The sequence below is a fragment of the Narcine bancroftii genome, unplaced genomic scaffold (genome assembly GCF_036971445.1).
Source record: "Narcine bancroftii isolate sNarBan1 unplaced genomic scaffold, sNarBan1.hap1 Scaffold_302, whole genome shotgun sequence".
Taxonomy (NCBI): domain Eukaryota; kingdom Metazoa; phylum Chordata; class Chondrichthyes; order Torpediniformes; family Narcinidae; genus Narcine; species Narcine bancroftii.
Genome location: NW_027212039.1, coordinates 178,896 through 198,623, shown reverse-complemented (window position 1 = coordinate 198,623; position 19,728 = coordinate 178,896). Strand labels below are relative to the sequence as shown.

Sequence of the window (19,728 nt, the reverse complement as noted above, 5' to 3'; positions counted from 1 at the left end):
ACTTTGAAACTTCAGCAGAAAATATTTAGGTATGACAATTTAGATCTGAGATGGTCAGAAACAGGAGAATCTACATTGGGGAACAAAGAAATACATTTTGGATGAAAGGCGCCTTCCGTACATATTGCCTGACTTGTAGTGTCTTTCCACATTTCCTGGTGTGAAGAAATATTTTTGTTGTCTGCATGGAAGAGGGCCCAAATGGAGTAGTTCTTTTGAAACGGTAGCAGATGAAACCCCACCATTTAAAAACAAGGGAGAGAAAGAACTGGAGACAGGCTTCTCCAACGGCAGTAAAGATAGTAACAGCCATTTGGGAAATAAAGTCCTGGAAGAACTGAGCAGGTCATGCTGCATCCAATGAAAGCAATAGGATGTCAATCAACCTGGAAAATATCAGCGGGATTAAACAAAGATGGATCTATGATAGGAAAATTCTGTTCAACGCAGAGGGCTCTTTTAAGGACAGAAGTGGTAGAACGAAGCAAGTGGATTTGGATTTTTAGAAACTGTTTGATAAATTTGCACTCAAGATGTTAATGCACAAGATTACAGTACCTGGATCTAGGGATTATATACTTTCATGGATTGAAAATTGGTCAGAGAGAAGAAATATGTGGGACTATCTCAGGAGGGAAGATGGTGAGTAGTGCAAGGATAAATTCTTAGAGATAGACTAACAATCTGATAGATCAGTGATATGCATGAAGGAAGAGAATTTTTTTCTAAATTTGCTATTGCACCATCAAACTCTGCAATCTTACCCAGTTTTGTCAAAAAGGCTTCAAGGTGATTTAGACATTAAGTGGAAAAAACACAGCACATGCAGTCTAATGTGGAAAAATATAAAGTTAGAAAGTGGAATGGCAGAGTCATTTACATGGTAATAGATTGGGAAATGTTGATGTTGAAACCAATCTAACACTGAAAGCAAGCATACAGATGCAGAAAGCAATTAATACTACAAATGATACTGCCAGTTGATACTAGCCTTCATACAGGTTTCTGTGCACAAGAGAATCAATGACCTGCTACTACACCGAGGTCTTGATGGGATCACAACTGTGTACACTTATTTTTATCTCCAAGAATGGATATACATTCCATGGAGGGAGTGCAGTAAAGGTTTAACAGATTGATAAATGGATTGCTGGTCTGTCTTGTTTGGGAAAAAATAACAAGGGTTCAGAAGAGGGGATCTAATTGAAACTAACCAAATTCAGGATAGGCCTACAAAAACTGGATATGTTGAGAAGGTTTTACCTGGCTGGAGGATCTACAACAGAAGGCTAGATTTTCATCTTATAGAGTAAAATCTTTTGGGCTGTGATGGAGAAATTTCTTCACTCAGAGGCTGATGAACCTGCGGTATTCTCCACCAGAGATGATGTTGTCCAGAATGCTGAACGTAATTGAAGTCGATAAATTCCTAGCCACGAAAGGGAGATCGTGAGAGAGAGAGGGGAGCGCTGGGTTCGGCGCGAGAAAATTAGGCACTGATTTTGGAATATCTATGATTATACTGAATGGTGGAACAGGCTCAGGCCTATTCCCTTTGTTCCTTTGTCAATCTAACTAAATGCAGGACAAAGAAATGAACATGTCTTGTCTGAAGATGCCAAAACAGACCGAATCCTTGAACATTGCCTCTGAGCAAAGAAACAAAGATGATGGTGCTGTGCAGAAAATTCCATTCAATCATTCATGAATGAAAACATTCAGACATCAAGTTTTTGAAATGAAACGAATGTTAATTTCGGAATGTAATGCGAAGAGATTGGAGCCAAATCTAAATGCTTACAATTAGCTGGAGTGATGGAACCAATGAAAGCACCGCACTTAGCTATAAAGACATCCACAAATAGTTTAGATTTGTGACTAACCTGAAATCCCACCTGTAGAGTCCATGCAAGGGCTGCCATTATCATTGCTTCTTATTTCCTCATTGCTCCCATATTTCATGACTGAATTTATAGAAGTCAGTGTATTGAGGAGCTGGGAGTTGAGGGACCCAATCTGTGAATGGGGTTGTTGTCCAAATGCGTCAGCCAATTCAGTATAATTTTCAGCAAGCAGCATCTGCTGCTCTTGCAACAACTTTTGTACGCGCTCAACGTAATGGTTCAACGTGGAATCTGCCCCAGGATTCTGCTCTACACCTTGGCATTTTGTAGCAAACGCAGAATCATCACCACAAGCAATACTTCTCGTTCTCAAACCAACAAGAAAGTTTTGGCTTATGCTTAAATGACCAATTCCAACATCTTCGGTCTTGACAGAGGACTTGTCCAAATTAATGTCACAAGGGGATGTTGTGCCAACACCAACGGAGCGGGTTCTAACAATCGTGTTGATATCCTTCACTCTACCATCTCCCACAGCTACAGTTCGTGTTTCAATGGCTGTCGTATTGGTCTCCTTATTACAGTTGTTCACCATGGTATTGGTGGTAGAGTCTTGAAGGGTTACTGGCTCAGTGTTAGTGAATTGGTTCAATCTATTCACATCTGTGTGCATTTGTTTGTTTGCTGTTTGGGGTACTGCCATTACTTCTGAATCAACTGTATTAATCTGCAATGTGTTTGTGCTGAAAGACCTTAGTTCTTTTGGTTGGCAAATAATGACATCCACTGAACAATCACCAGACCCTGTCGATTTAAATTCCCTAACTTTCATCTTGGTAAAATCTTCATCCTCCATTGTTTCTTCTGTATTAACAGCTGCATCGCAGAAACTTATCTGTCGCCCACAATTCACTGCTTTATCACACATTACAACACGGTGACCCACAGCTTTATCCTGCAATTCCACCTTCTTGTGTATGACCCAGCAGTTCATTGGTACATCTGACCCCACAGCAATATCTTGACATTTAGGCCAACAAGCAACTCCAGTGCTTTGTGCTTGCTGCTGAGTGCCCACACAAGCATCACAATAGTTTACATGGTTACCTACTATTTGGTTTTTCATTTGCACCACTGCTTGCACTGATACACTGGCAGCTGGAGGTTGTGCCATGACATGTTTATCTGTCCTTTTCCTTGATCCAGCAACCTGCAGCTCTAATTTTAATTTATTCATTTCCACTTCGTGAGTAGTGTCCTTTAATTGCACCTCAAGCCTGTAGATTTTCTCTTTCAGTGCATCAATGGTCTGCTGTTGCAACTCTATTTCCATTTCGGCCTCTGTGGTGATTCCCAAAAGAGTCTCAGTGACCCCAACACTGACGTCGGACTGCTCGACAGCTGCCCTCACTGCGACATCTTTGAAACTTCTTTTGGCTTGACTATACACTACAAGTTCATCCATGCTCACATCTGCTCCTACAGCCACCGACCTGTACTCTCTTGCTTTCACCAATTGATGTGTGCTCTGCTTCTCGTCACCCCCATCCTGAATATTTTTCTCAAGCGCTTGCATTTCTGCCGTCAGTTGCCGGAATTCTTCCATTCTCAAAGAAGTCTGTTCTAAGCTTTCCATTTCATCCTCCGAGTCTATGTGCAGTTCTCCACCCTGCTTGTGCTGTAGCAGTTGTTCAAAATGATCTGCATTTCCTGCACTATAGGATCGTTTTCGAAACCCACCAGCAGCATTCTGATTGACAGTCTTTTGGCTTTTCAGCTGTGCTGTTAGTTGCCTTCTCTCTTCCTGCAGCACGGATATTTTTACCTGTAGAATTGGAATTGTTTTCACTTGTTCCTCAAGCTCCTTCAGTCGCCGAAGTGCCACAACCATTTGCTCCCTGATGTGCTGCAGATGCACTGGGGTGACATTCGTGACAGGTGTTGTGATGCCAGAGCTCAAAGGGCTGTGACGAATCGAGCTGCCAATTGAGGAAGCAAAATAAGGATTGTAATCTCCATTTGTCTGGAAGCCATTTTGAATTTGCTGGGAATTCTGGGATACTGGATGAAGTCCTGTGGATCCAATAAATGAACTTGTGCCTCCAAAACTTGCAAACCTAGGGCGCCTTGTATCACCAACAGCCGACTGCATAATCAATCGCTCTTGCTCCAACCTTCTGCGGGTTTCCATCAGAGTTTTTTCAACATGGAAATTATGAGCTACTGGCCTTGGTGATGGCGGAGGTAACAGTTTGTTTTCTTGAACACTTAAAAGTGCTGGGGATGCCTCAGTTCCATTGATCCTTAGATGAGGAGTATGCTGGCTTCTTGCACCAATAAACAAGGATGGTGACAATTTGCTGTCTTCACTGTTGGACGAGGACAGGGATTCTGTGGATGTCCATCCACTAACCTGATCTCCAGCACTTCTGGGGTTTGTAGGACCTTTTGCCACTTTGGACTTCCTTTGAATATTCAATTTCTTTATCGTATTTCCTCGTTGTATATCATCTACATATTTTAGAAAGTCCAGGTCAATTTGAAAACCATAAGGAGTTTCCACAGAATATGGAGATTGTGGATCCTTCTCATCTTCTGGGTTTAAGGAAACATTTCCTTTTTCTGTTGGGGAAAATGATAAATGAAATTGTTAGTTTGTTTTTATTGTCCATGCAAGCAACACGTCTATTTCCAAAAGAAATTGGCAGAAATAAGAGGTTTTATTTTAAATTACTTCAATCTTTATCAAAACATAATGACAATCTTTTGGTAACTTAAATGAGTGCTCACGTACTTAAATTCTGAGCAATTTATATTCAGTCTCATAAGATCACTTTTAAATTATGTTTTGTGCTGGCCAGTTTGAGTGAACTGTGAATAATTTTCCAAGTGAATCATTCACTCACATCATTTTATGATGACCAGTGCATACATAAAACATTTTTGTTAGTCTGTTGTCCACGACTTTCCTCCGATAATTATTTAGCTTCAACAAAGGCATAACTCAGGCAGTACAATTTTTGGCATGAACATTCAAGTTTCCAGATTCTCGTCACTCAGATCCCCTGTTGTCCACCTTTTCACAAAGGTAATTCCTCCTAATGCTCAGAACAGAAAGACGGAAGGCACACTTCAAAGGGTTTGTAATCTTATTACAAGTCACATCTACTTCATGGATTTAACAATTTTATTAAGATGGTACATTAAATGGATAAAAATTTATCACTCTGAATACCTCGATTTGAACAGATTTATGGCATTCTGCTAAAAATGGAACTTAATGCAGCTTAAGCTTTGAAGCTGTACTGTTGCGCCTTAACCAGATGACTACACTCACTGCAGTGAATCGTACAGTGACAGGTTCCACCAGGGCAAGGGTTAGAAATATAACAAGAAATTGCACAAACAAATCCTGTTGAAACAAAAGAAATACTGCTGACAATATTTCCTTTTATCCAAGTTTACTACAAAAGAGAGGAGGAGAGTTCATATTTTTACTAACTTGAGGAGTTTTAAAGACCGACTCTATCCCCTTGTGTTTAGCCAACAGCTCTTTTACTTGCTACAGTACAGTCCTAATCAAGTTTTGCTCAGCTCTGGGCACATTCTCTAAAAATATGCAGTCAGACCCGTTTCTGACAAGAGTCAGAAATTCCACAGCAAGTGAGGAGCTGCCTAATCAAATAACAGGAGGGAAGAAAGAGCATTAAAAAAAACTGCTGGAACAAAGTTATCCAGTCAAGCTAATTATTGTATATTATGGAGCTGTTTTGAAGCAATGCTACAGCATTAAAAAACGGCTGCTCCTTCAGACTTATGAACTATGACAGTTTTGGCCTATTCTACCAAACAGGAAAGGAGAATTCCATTACTTACAACTGCAGACAAGCAACTGTGAGGAAACAAGATCCAGCTTGAGTAATGGTGGCTAAGTTTACATTCAAACTTCTCTCTCCTCTCTCCCTTCAAACCCCAAGAAACAATTTGCTTCTGTAATCTCTGATACGGGACTTAAACACATTTTCAGCAAACTTCAACTGGACTGCAAAACCTCGTCAATCGAAGCCCTGCCTGCTCTGACTCGTGCTGTGCCCTATAAGGGAAAATTCCAGTATTAGCGTAAACTTAGCCAAGTACAGCACACCGTAGCACATGCTGGACTGACACCAATGAAATGCCTTTTCGGAATATGCCCCAGCTCTCCCACCTGCTGTTGAACACTGTCTTTTTAAACTGAAACAGAGCTTCTTCTGTTCATTCAACTGACATGTTTAAAAAAATGTAAAGCATATTCTGGTAGAATGTAACATTGATCCAACAAGTGTTGGTGGTGGAGGAGGGCGTCTACAAGCTTACATTTCTTAATAAAATTCACACACTGCAGCAGTTTAAAACTCTTAACAGCAATGGAAATTGTTGGCTTGTACAAGTCTTGAAATAATTTACACCTTTAAAAAGTAAAGTATACTTTACACATCTGTAAAAGTTTAGTTTCAAATTTTGGAAATTGATCACACACACAAATTAATGAGCTATTTGCTTCATTCAGTAGTTCTTGTTTTCATTTTTGAACGCTTGATCACGTATTACCAGCATGGGGTGGGAATCAAATATTTCACAGCTGTGTTTCTTCACCAGTTTTAAGCCTTTGTGTTAAGAGAGTGAGGTATCAGCCAAATATCCAGCTTTCATTGAATGCTATGGTTCCATCTCAAGTTCAGAGCATCCATGTGCCTTTGTTATTGGATACTACCCATCCATTCAGAAGCATCTTTCTTGTGACTGCCTGATGCATTTGGCTGACAGTTGAACCAGTGATTGGATAACAGCAGGTTTGATGGGGCTGGGCCAGCAGACCCAAATGAAAAGCTTGATGAGAGCAGACAAGACAAGACAACTAGGCCCATCTGGGAATCTTGGTATTTATCACAAACAACGTGGACACCTGCCTATCACTTTCCCCACAGGAAAGCAGAAATATTCTTAAACATTGTAAAATCATGCATGAGGAACTGATCAGTTGTCAATTATATGTAACAGTGCATTCTGCACATCAAATATGTGATTTTCTGCATTACACCAAGTAATTTATGTGATACTGAATAATATTAATGGCCTTCAAATTAATTATTCTTAATAATCAACACAATGACATTAATCTGTACAGCAATCTGGCAGTGTGTGTCCAACATTTAAATTATAACTGTGTGGGGGCGCACATCGAGACGCAAGCGAACCAGCTCCGAAATGTTATGGCTGCAGCAGATGGCACTGCCGAGTGCATCTTCTCCCGTGCTCAAACGGGCCGTGCAAGTGCACTTGGCTGCGTCATCATGTCACTTCCCATGTGTGGGTGGGCCTTATAAGGCGCAGCACAAGCTTTAAAAAAAAAACTTTAGAAGTGCAAGCAACTCACAGTGTGCAGTCTTTTATTTCACTTCCCTCTACATTGGTGACCCCATCGAGCCCAGATGATTCTGGACTCTACACCATGGACGCTGCAGCAAAGAAGTGGCTATGAAATTGCCAACCTTATGGACACTTCGCCCATGCACTTGGTTCAGGCAAGCAGGAGTGCAATTTCATTTCTGGCAGATCACCTCCGACTTGACAATGTTTTAACATATCGTTAGCTCCCTAGACCAAGAGACCGCAGCCAGAGTGGACAACCTGATACACAACACGTATGAGGAAGGAAAAAGCCCAGCTCTCAAGAAACTCCTCCTGAGTACTTTTAGCCTGTCCAGATGTCAGTGCGTTGCCAGGCTTATGCACCAAGATGGCTTAGGAGACAGTGCACCTTCCGCCCTTATGGATGAAATGCTCACACTTACAGAGGGCCACAAGCCAGGTCTCATGTTTGAGCAGGCCTTCCTGGAACAGATGCCAGATGACATACAACTGGCAGACGAAGTTTTTCAGACCCACTCAAGGTCGTGGCCAGAGCAGATGTGTTGTGGCGTACGAAACACGAAAACAAGTCCGCCGTGAACCAGTTGACTAGGCCCCATCTGAACCGAGCAAAACCGCGCCGCCGCAAGCCAGCAGAGGCACAGAATGCTAACTGGTGTTTTTAATTACAAATGCTGTGGGGCACAAGCACGAAGATGAAGGCAGCCCTGCTCATTTTTGGAAATGCCCAGGCCAGCTGCCGCTCACGGCTACGGTGGCTAGCCACACCAATAGCCTATTGCACACCACTGACAAGGCTAGAAGCCAACATTTCATGGTCAACATGGACGCTGAACTCAGTGTCATCCTGCCAACCGCCCTGGAAACACAAAAGCGTCCACGAGGTCCCACACTCTGGGGGGCAAACAACACCGACATCAAGACCTTTGGCACGTGCAACGTTCAAATACAACTTGGCAGAGAAAAGTTCCAGTGGAATTTCACACTACCCTCTGTGGACATATCACTCCTCGGCGCAGACTTTCTATGAGCCCACAGGCTGCTGGTGGACATGAAGGCCAAACACCTGGTCCACGCCCAGACATTCCAGACTGTCCACCTTAAAGCAACCAATGCTCGCAATGCAAGCATGGCCACGGTGAGCGCCCCAAAGGACGAGTACAGCCACATCCTAGACGATTTCCCATCCATCCTCAGTTTATTTCTGCCATGTCACAGCATGGGGTGCAACACCATATCCCGACCGAGGGCCCCCCGCTCCATGCCAAAGCCAGAAGCTTCCCCTGGAAACGGGGGCCAAAGAAGAGTTTTCTCGGATGCAGGAATTGGGCATAGTCCGCAGATCTGACAGTCAGTGGATGTCCCCACTTCATGTGGTCCCCAAGTCCTTAGACAGGCGGTAATTAATGACTCTACCACACCCGACTGCAACACAATCCTGCATATACAAGATTTCACGGCCAACCTGCGTGGCGCAAAGGTTTTCTCAAAGGTTGACGGCCATCAACAATCCATTCAGACTTTCTGAATTCCTCCGCCTGCCATTTGGCCTCAAGAATGCGGCACAAACCTTTCTGTGCTTGATAGACGTGGTGGGCAGAGACCTGGACTTTGTGTTCATCTACCTGGATGACATACTCATCGCAAGCAAGGACCATGAAGAGCATGAGGATCATCTCCACAGAATCTACACACACTTGTCCAATTTCAGCCTCACAGTCAACTTGGCAAAGTGTCAGTTCAGCAAAGACTCCATGCAATTCCTGGACCACACTATCACTGTAGAAGGGGCAACAACATCAACAGAAAAAGTTGCAGCCATATGCCAGTTCGGCTGCCTGAACATCCTCAACGGCCTCCAGGAATTCACTGGGATGGTTAATTTCAATAACCGCTTCTTCCCAGGGGCAGCACCCATCATGCAACCACTGTTCACCATGATGTTGGCCAAATGAAAGGTTCTAGATTGGACAGAGGAGGTCAACGAGGCTTTCACCGCAACTAAGAGCACCCTGGCCAAAGCCACCCCAGATCAAATGTGCCCATGGCAACACATCAGCAACAGCCATCAGGGGTGTCCTTGAACAGTTTGTCGATGGTCAGTGGAGGCTGTTAGCCTTTTTCAGTCACCATCTACGCCCCCAAGAACTTAAATACAGCGCATTTGACAGGGAACTCCTGGCACTCTACCTTGCCATTAGACATTTCCGCTACTTTCTGGTGAACAGACCATTCACGGTTTTTTTCCAACCACGCATGCCTTCTCTATGGTTGAGGATCCCTGGTCAGCGCACAAGCAACGCCACCTATCGTACGTATCAGATTTCACTACTGCCATCGGGCACCTCTCTGGCAAGGACAATGTTGTGGCCGACACCCTTTATCGACCCACCATCCAAACCTTGTCCCCCGGGATGGACTACTCCCAACTGGCGCAGGCCCAAAAAGAGGACGTGGAAACGCAGTTCTTCCATACAGCCATCACTGGACTCTACTTTAACGACATCAGCTTACCAGGCAGCTCCGACAAACTGTTGTGCGATGTTTCCACTGGCTCACCACGCCTGGTCATACCACAGCAATGGAGGTGCCAGGCAGTCCATGACCTCACCCACCCATCCATAAAGACCACAACATTCATAGTGGTGGAGAGGTTTGAAATGGTATGGCTTGAGGAAGGAAGTTGCCAAACTGGCCCGCAATTGCACCCAGTGCAGTCCTCCAAGGTCCACCAACGTGTCAAGACTCCTGTCCAGCAGTTCGACTGTCCGAAGAGACAGTTTGAGCATATATATGTCAACATAGTGGGCCCACTATCTGTCTCCCGGGACACTCAGTAACTGCTAACGGTGGTAGACCACACCACAAAATGGCCAGAAGCCATCCCATTAAAAGACACTTCAACAGATTCCTGCTCCAGGGCACTACTCACGCATTGGATTGCAAGGTTTAGGATACGAGCTCATATTACCACTGACAGAGAAGCACAGTTTACATCGGCACTGTGGACACAGCTAGCAACTCTATTGGGCACTAATCTGCACCACACCACTGCCTACTACCCGCAATCCATTGGCCTTGGCGAACGCTTCCACCACCACCTGAAGTCAGCTCTCATGGCCTGTTTAACTGGCTCCAGCTGGATGGACAAGCTCCCCTGAGTCCTACTGGGCATCCGAACTGCACCCAAAGAGGACTTGCAGGCCTCCTCCATTGAATTGGTGCATGGCGCCCCATTAATCCTGCCAGGTGAATTCTTCCCACCGTTCGAGATCCAGACACTGAGGGGAGAGCAGTGTAGCAAAAGTACCGGACAGGTTAGTCTCCTTCGCACTCCCCCCCCCCCCCCGCCTTACACCATGGGCACTGGCCCGCGTCCATTCCTTAGGACTTATTAACTACACTTTGTTTTTGTCCACCGTGGACCGCATTTCACCCCCCTACGCAGCACGGGAAAAACATTCACACTGGACATTGTGGGTAGAGAGGAGCTGTTCACAGCCGACTGGCTGAAGCCCGCACACCTCGACCTCAGCCAGACGGTCGTGCCAGTGCAACCCAAGCTCTGGGAATGACCTCCCAAAGATCAAGCCCACTACTCTCAGGGGTAATGGAATGCTAGAGCCGGTTCTTGGGTGGGGGGGCGTGGTTGTGTGGTGGTGCATATTGAGACGCAGACAATCTGGCCTCGCGATGTTACGGTCATGGCAGCGGAGCAGCCGCATCAAGATGGCACCACCAAGTACATCTTCTCCCATGTTCAAACAGGCCAAGCACGCTCACTCGGCTGCATCGTGATGTCACTGACCATGCAGCGTGGACTTTTCAAAACAAAACCGTTGCAAGTGCAGCAATTCACAGTGTGTATTCTTTTATTTCACTTCTCTCAGTAACTACCGGTACAACTGTGTCCCTTGTTGCAATCAAAATTTGTAGAGGCATGTCATCACGAGAAGAATTTGGAAAGAGTGCACATATTCCAGGTGCTGGGAGGTGGGGGGGGGGTTGGTGCTGGTGTTAGGGATGCTCATCACACCATGAGGAGATTTGGAAGTGACCCTCCTGGCTCATCAAATCTGGGCAAACTAATGCACAGGGGCCTCCTCTAATGAAGCTGCTCATAATTTGTATCAATGATTTGGATGAGGGGAGCAAGTATAACATTTCTATCACTTGATGATGCAAAACAAATGAGAGTGTGAGTTTTGAGGAGGATATGGAGAAATTTCAGGGAGGCAGATGGAATGAAACATGACATCCATTCTCTTTTAAAAAAATTGAAGGTGTTTTGAGTTGTGAGAGTTTGAAAGCCTAGTATTCAGAGAGCCAAGAGGATCATCGTGCTAGAACCACAGGAATTTGACATGCAGATGCAGCAAGAATTTTGAAAAGCCAAAAAGTATCTTTCTGTTTTTGGCAAGAGCATTTCAATGCAAAACCATGTCTTACAGCAATTAAGTAGTACCCTGGTAAATGACTTCTGGAGTATTGGCTGTAGGTCAAGTCTACCTCTCCGAGGAAGAGTAAACTTGCAATAGGGATAGATTTCTGGGATGGGAGGATTATCCATGAGGAGAGAACAATAAACATACTGTTGAGAAGTTGGAAGTATGAGATGATCTCACTGAATCATGCAAAATTCTTGCAGGCTTAAATGGGCAGGTATGGGGAGGAAGTTCCCATTGGCCGAGGTGCCTTCTATGAGAAATAATTGTCACCGTGCAAGCCATTCATGGAAATCATCAGAAAAATATCTTCACCAATCTATGAAGTTCTCAAACAAAGAGTCGTGGAGGCTCAGTTGCTGTGCATATTCATGAAAGGTAGATTTTTGAACATAAAGAGAATCAAAGGATATGGATTATTTCAGAGAACTAGTGCCAAGGTAAGATATCAGAAATAATTTTATTGAATGCCTGAACAAGAGGGACTGAATGACCAAATACAGAACCAATCTTCCTGTATCTGAAGAAACAAAATAATCTGCAAAGCGAATGCACCTTAATTGTGGCAAGGGATCTTGAGGCAAAAGAGAATAGAGGAATGGGAGGAAATGTCAGGAGCATGGTATACTTTTTAAAAAATACAAGCAATCATTCAAATAGCTCAGATATTTCAAAAATCTGTAATTATGAGAGTAACAAAGTGATTACCATTATACGGTTAAAGATCATGGATGGAAGCTGAAACAATAGGAGGGGCAGGGGGGAAGAATAATTAGTAACAAAGTGATTACCATTATACGGTTAAAGATCATGGATGGAAGCTGAAACAATAAGGAGGGGGCAGGGGGGGGAAGAATAATTAGTAACGTCTCCTTACAATTTTAATCTTCCCAAATTCACAACAATTCCAGATCAATGAAATGCAGATAAGGGTCAGGTAAGTCATCATTAAAGTTCTTAGTAAAGGAACCAACTGAGAGATTATTAAAAAAAACTAAACCAGCCCAAAATATGGCATTGTTGCAGGAATATTGTATGATGTTAATTGTTAATGTGAATCAAATATTTCATGCTAAAAGCAGAACAATATCCTTCTAAAAAAAAAGGATCATGTGTGCTGCCTTGTACAGGCCAGTACAGCTGTGTAGGTCAAAGCTCCAATAGTACATTGTATCCAGATGTGTACACAATAACTGGTTTTCATACTATCATTTGAAATGCAATCATACCCATGGGCTGCAACTCATTTACAGCTCAAACAGCTGCACTAAGTAGTACTATTTTGTTCCACTTTAGACAATATCTGCTTGACATGCTCAATGGACCCTAAACCTTGAATGGAGAAACTGGCTCATTGTCATGCATAGTACAAGTGCTAAAACAATAGATGTATATCAAACATTTGATATTTTTTAATTGGCGAAACAAGATTTCCTGTCAAATCAAACTTAGTTTAAACAATTGAGTACAAAAAGAATTAAATCAACTTCCAAATTAAAACCATCTACATGAAAGATCCATGAGTAAAACACATGAACATGCTGATAGGAATATCATCTTCAAAGCTTTCACAAAACTCATTCAACAAAATACTGCAATAATACATAAATTAACATTTATGTTATCCTTGTTTGAACCAAGTACAAGAAATACATTTTCCCAATTTGAGACAGAGCTTATTTTGTCATTCGTTGTGCTTTTCTGGTGATGGCCTACTTCTAATGACACTGGAATTGTGATCTCTACACAGTGTTCTATTTTTCCTTGCAGTCAAATGCAAAGTATAAAAGCGCCTTTGAGTATTGTTCAGATCTAACTGTTAGATACCATGTCAACCTTAGCTTGGCATTTGGTATGGAGCCACACATTTCTGAAGATTGAAACATTGTGCCATTTGTACACATTTCAGTTGACTAATACTGCATTAAGTCCTTGCAATATTGGTCAAAAGACAATTAGAAATGCCTTCATCTTTTTGTTTTTATATATATATTTTTATATAATAAAAATTTTTGGATTAATAATTAATACTTAATTAATACCTTTTTTGTTTTGTTTTGTTTTTTTTGTTTGTTTTTATATATTGATCTTTTTTTAAGATATATATTTTTTATTTTTTTATTATTATACTAATAGTATTAATTCTTCACTCTTTATCGTGGGGGTGGGGAGGGGGGTTTAGGGGTTAAAAATAGTTTTTTTTTCATAGTCTTAGTTTTTAGTCGTTAGGGGAGATGCCGAGATTGGTATTGTATTAACTATTTTATATTATACTTGTATTACTTTATTTTTTTTTTGTACGTGTATTACTTACTTCCTTTATATGTTAAAATTAATAAATAAAGTTTCAAAAAAAAAAGAAATGCCTTCAGCTTCACTTTATAACCAGAGAAGATGAGGTAATGACATCACCAGTTTATAAACTGACCTCATAGGTCCAAGTTAATTTCTGGCTGCACACTGAGGTAGGAAATCACTGTGGACAATGACAATGAGTTACAAGTGGACTTGGTGACAACAGAGGAATAGGTGGGGAGAAATATCACTGCATTATGATATACATCATAACAGCCACTTGATAACTCTAGACAGTAACATTTTGATCCATGAAAATGCCCCTGATAGTTTACAAGCAGTACATTATCTAGATGGTTTTATAGACGGTTGATCCAGGTAGATGAAGTTCAAAACCTGCACAACACAAACTGAATGAAACAGTTTGTTTCCAGTGAATTTGCAATCACAGTCACTTAAATCAACTGAATCACTAGATCGTATTAGTAGGGCTCAAAATGCCACTGTTTTGAGTGAGCACTTATTTTTCATACAGACCAGGCTGGGCCAAATGTCATGAGTTCAGGGTAATTAAATCAGGTTCTCATGAGTCTTACTGCATGGGATTTTGGTGTTGCTACTTGCAATCCTATCCATTTTTTTTTATGTGAACACTACATACAAAACCATTGACAGTGTTAAATATTTAAGCTTCATAAACAGTAAATAAAAGTTAAAAAAAACCCTTTTTTAAAAAAATGGTTTTACTGTGTACAACTACAGATTTGACTAGTCTGCAGATTCTTAGCAATTCTGGAAGAAGTTCTTTGGATGAAATCCACATGGAGTGTGTTATGGAACCCTGTCCCAGATGCAATAATGACTTTTAGAGGGAACACAGCTCCAGACTTTCAGGAATTTTGCTTTCTGGTAAAATTAACACAATAACTGTTCCTTGAAATAAACCAAATGGCTCTGGTTAGTTAAGGACAAACAGATTTAGTCTACTGGCTAGGTTGTATCCATTGATAAAATTTATTTCAAATACTACTTTGTAAGATTTAAACGTTAACGACATACACATGTACATATGCAGCTTGCATTCATTAATGCAACACACAATAATGGAGGCTGCTCAGATTAAATGGAAAAGCCAACTCAACCTCTTGTATTTTTCCTCCACATCTACCCTGACCCAAAGCATGTATAGGTAAGTGGAACAAAACGTACTCTGCTGTGTATACATTGCTTTTGATCAATAGGCAACACATGCTCTGTCCCAGGCAAATCTTCATTACCAGGATGAAGTACTGAGCGAGGCCAACATTGGATCTTACCCAAATTCAGAATACCTGTATTTCTATGAAAATAAGTAATTTGATCTTTACTTGGGATCTGAGTGGGACAGTTAGCCTCTCAATAACAACAGCAAAACCTGAAGCTCTTTGCCACTTTAGAGAATTTTTTTGATGGTCTAGCATACATGATCAATATTATTTACAATAAATCAAAACAGTTTATGATTTTGTCCACACTTTCTCAATTACCAGTCCAGCTGTGGCTTAATGAATGGCAATCTTGCCTCAGAAGATTTTGAGCTCAATTCGCAACCTCTCGTCAGAAGCACAAAAATTGAAGGTGACCCGTTTTTGGGGGAGGCAGTAAATCACAGATCCACTCGCTGAATGAGTGTAAAAGATTCCATAAGACCCTGGTTAAAGTTCATTGCTAACATTACTCAATATCTGGCAAGTATTACACTGCTGTTTACGGCAGCTTGCCTGTTGCATTTTTTTTTTTACAGTGCATCTCAAATTATTTCATTAGATGCAAAACCTTTTCCACACTTCTCCCTGATGTTATGTCTTTGTTATATCTGCTTATATAACTTCTCATATTTAATGCCTGCTTATTCCTATTTAATCATTTGTGCAGATTTTTTAACTCGATGTCTTGGTTGCTCAGTTCTTTGTCATGTTGTTACGCCCTTGTCTGCCACTCATCAGGCATTTTCAATGTTTTTAAACAACTTTCTGATCCCAAGTCAATACCCTTCAGATTCTTTTGTATTTGCAGCTGGGCTCCCCTTGGCAACCGCATGCATGTCCTCACTCCTGCCTCCTCCTGCTTTTGCTTTATCATTGCAATAATGGATACTGGGCCCAGATTTCCCCTCTCTCCCGATGCTCTCCCAGAATTTGCCTCTCTACTGCAACCTACTGTTGAACATTGTCTTTGGGTAATGAGTAAGGTAGCACAATGCTATTGCAGTGCCAGAGATCTGGGTTAGAATGCAGTGGTGCCTCATGCATGTCCTCCCCATGTCTTTGTGGTTTATTCCCATCCTTCAAAATGTAGGTGGGGGGAGGTTGTAGGTTAATTGAGTTTTTGGGCAGCACAGTTCAGAGGCCAGAAGGGTGCATTACTGTGCTGTATGTCTATATTTTTTTAAAAAAAATATTAAGCCAGTGGTTGTGATGTTATTTCAAAACAAAATGGGTGAATTTGCAGAACCATTGAAGACATAACACACTGTAATAGGAACTGGGGGGGGGGGTGTGGGGGGGGTGGAAGAGGAATTAAAGAGCCTGGCAATGTCGAGAGGCATCAATTTTCATATTGTCCATTGTGTAAATAAGGATTCAAATGTCAGAGGACTAAGGCAACTGGAATCTGATGTGTTGGAAGGCTGCAGGGAACAGGTAGTAAGGGATGTGAATTCAAGGGCAAAAATTAGAAGACAGAAAATTGAACTTTTGGTGGTAAGGTCATGGCTGAAGAGGTTAGTAAACTCACCAAGCTGATGGGTTCATAAAAGATGACAAGGAGAATGGAGTTTAAAATATTCCTCAAAATCCATCCATCAAATTAACCTGGATTTTGCTCTGACAGGCAGAGGCAAGTGCTTGTCATTTTGAGGGATTCCATGTCAAGGGGTGTATAGTTAAGGTAGGTAGGGAGGAGATAGGTTCAGCTTTGACTGAGGAGAAGGGGAAGTAATTGCACTGAAGGGGGAAAGAATGAAAAGCTGGCTTTGGAAGAAGAAAACAACCTTTCTGTTCTTTTTCCGAATGTGCTGCAGCACGATCTAAAGAGTTTACTTCTGAACTGTCAGATTTCATGGATTGGTGCTGGTACATCCTGTATGACTTTATTTTTCCCTTTAATGATTTCCTCTTTCATATAAAAAATGTCAGTGATTACAGGAAAGTGCTTTTCCTGGGATCTTGTGCTTTAAAGAGGTGAACAAGCTGTTGCCCCACCCATAACAAGCTTCAAAAACATGCTCGTCAGTGATATACAATGTTGATTGCCCTAACACTAACTAAATTCACCAGATTAATTCTTATCATTGCATTATAAATACACCATGCAAACGAAATGTACTTTTATATCACTTGTTTATCAAACATTTGCTTGCAACGAAAATTAAACTGTTACAAATCAGGAATTCTACACCTGCGTGAAATAGTACAAATCCTGAGCAGCAGGATTACTCAGCATCCATTGACAATAAAATCAGTGTTCATTTCAATACCAGGGAGAGGGAAGGAAAAGGGGACAATGGCCTGCAAATTGACTCAATGCAAGGTTTTACAACAGGGTGGAGATTGTTTTTTCACCAGATGAGATTTTAAAAGTTCATTAATTTTCAAGGACATTTTAAAATAAATCTTTCAAATAGCTTGTCAGTTTGAGAAGCATATATCCAAAAAATGTTTGTAAAAAGGCTTCTGAATACAACTAATTGGTGCTAATACTGCAAGTTAGTCCAGTCCTACTGTAGTTTTAGGCATACTAAATGTCTGTTTTCTTTTTACAGGCAGGTTTTGCTAAATTTGACTGCCAAATTATTTTCATATTTATGGACACAGAAAACAATCAAGCAGAAAGGTATTCTGAAAATAAATCTCAAAGCAAAATGCCTCAGGTTTTGTGGATTTATTGGAGGCTTTTGGGTTTTTTTTTAAAAAAGAGCTGTATTTTAATAAAAGTTAGTGCTTTGCTTGCTCCAGAGCACTACATCTTCTCCAAAATACTATTGAAGAATGATGCAAATAAAGAAGATTTGAACTTGGAGTCAAGAGTACAAACAATAAGTTTTGGGATGTATTGTGTATCAACTATACCTTTTTTTTTAAAAAAAACCCACAAAATTAACATTAATTTCCCATAATAAAATAGCATATTACCTCTGGAATGGCCATTCTCACAGACAGGACGTCTGTGAGGTGGGGGTAGGTTGAATCAAAGTTACCTCCAAATATAACTGAGTTTTTAAAATATTATCCAAATATTCTCCTTTTCAGAAGAAGACCCCACCCAGTCCCTGCCTCCAGGGGCGACCTCTCTTATCTTTGATGGAAAGGTGACTCTCAGCTCCAAGCACCTGGTGGGAGAGAAGCAGGCGACGGCTGGCTCAATGTGGGAGCAATGGCTGTTTTCCTTACCCATAATCTCCATGCAGGCTGGAACCACTCTGCGTATCCCTGGTGCTCCAGTGAATTCTGTGCTTGGCAGCACACTGTACCCCTATTGCCACATCGGGAGTTAGATGGGGTGGGGGGGGCAGTCAACAGATGGCTGGAGCGAGGCAGTCAGGCGTATTGTTGAGGACAGACTACAGTTCAGTTTAGATTGCAGGCTGGACACAAAAATATCGGGCTTTTGCAGGAAAAATGCCGGGATGGAAATTAGCTTCTAATTTCCGTCCTGACCTTTTTACACAGCCTGCATTGTGGGAAATTTGTGCAAATTCCCTGCTTCTCAGCGGCAATGTAAAAGTTGTATTGGACTGATCAATAGCCACTTTCACACTGCCAATCTTCCTAGGAAGTGAGAAAACTTCCTGGGCAGCCTTTCCCAAATCAGCAACTCAGCATTTTAAGAGGGATCCTGCCTCCAGCAGTGACAACACAGGAGCAGGTTGTGCTTTGACACTGCCAAACAATTAGTGAGTTAACTCAGCCAAGCTCTAACACTTGCCCCCACCAAGTGTCAGAGCCCGGTTGAATTTAACTCGCCCTGCCAGGTTGAGACGCTTCACACTGCACAATTACTGGGAATAGACCTGCTAAATTAGTCAGTTAACTCACATGGAATCGGCAGTATGTAAGGGGCTTATCTATGCCTCTTATTAAACACATTTTGCTCCTTCAATTTTGTTTCTTGATACAAATGCAAGACTACATGTGATAGTAGATTCTATCACCAGTGTGTATATGTACAGATAGTAGTGTAGGATGACTGTGAATGGCTGAGAGTGTAGCCACACCTACTGGCAGGTCTTAAAGGATTGCTCCTGGCTAGACCAGGTCATTCTGGACTGGTCGGCCTACTTGTGATATGCTCCAGTCTTTTAGTTAATAAAAGCCTTGGTTTGGATCAACAAGTCTTTGGATCTTTCGACGCGCATTACAATACATATAAAATGAAGGCACGTGCAGTTGACTTGCTTCTCTTGTAATCATCTTCCTCCCACACAGTGGAAAATGTCATCCTTTATTTAGTGGACAGAGACCCAGAGAGAGCAAGAGAGAGAGACTAGCCCACATATCGCTGACTCATCAGCAATAAACAACCAGCAATGATAGAGCCAGCTCATTCAGCAGAATTTCCTTGTAAACTTTCTATTAACTGCCAAACAAAAGGTCTTAATTTTATCACCATTATTCCTCAAAATTTGAGCGTCATCTTTGAGAAGCTAACAAAGTTTAAATTACAAAAATAGTCCATACGGCCAATAAAGCAAT

The 19,728-nt window shown here is 41.7% G+C and overlaps 1 protein-coding gene across 4 annotated transcripts in view; it reads right to left on the bottom strand.

Moving 5' to 3' along the window:
* Positions 1-19,728, bottom strand: part of LOC138750907 (KN motif and ankyrin repeat domain-containing protein 1-like) — a 206,804-nt gene that overhangs the window by 42,772 nt on the left and 144,304 nt on the right. For all 4 annotated transcript variants that reach the window (XM_069913036.1, XM_069913034.1, XM_069913032.1 and 1 more), the window contains exon 3: positions 1,884-4,466. In XM_069913036.1, coding sequence (XP_069769137.1) covers positions 1,884-4,466 — 2,583 coding nt within the window. The remainder of the gene's footprint in view (positions 1-1,883; positions 4,467-19,728) is intronic.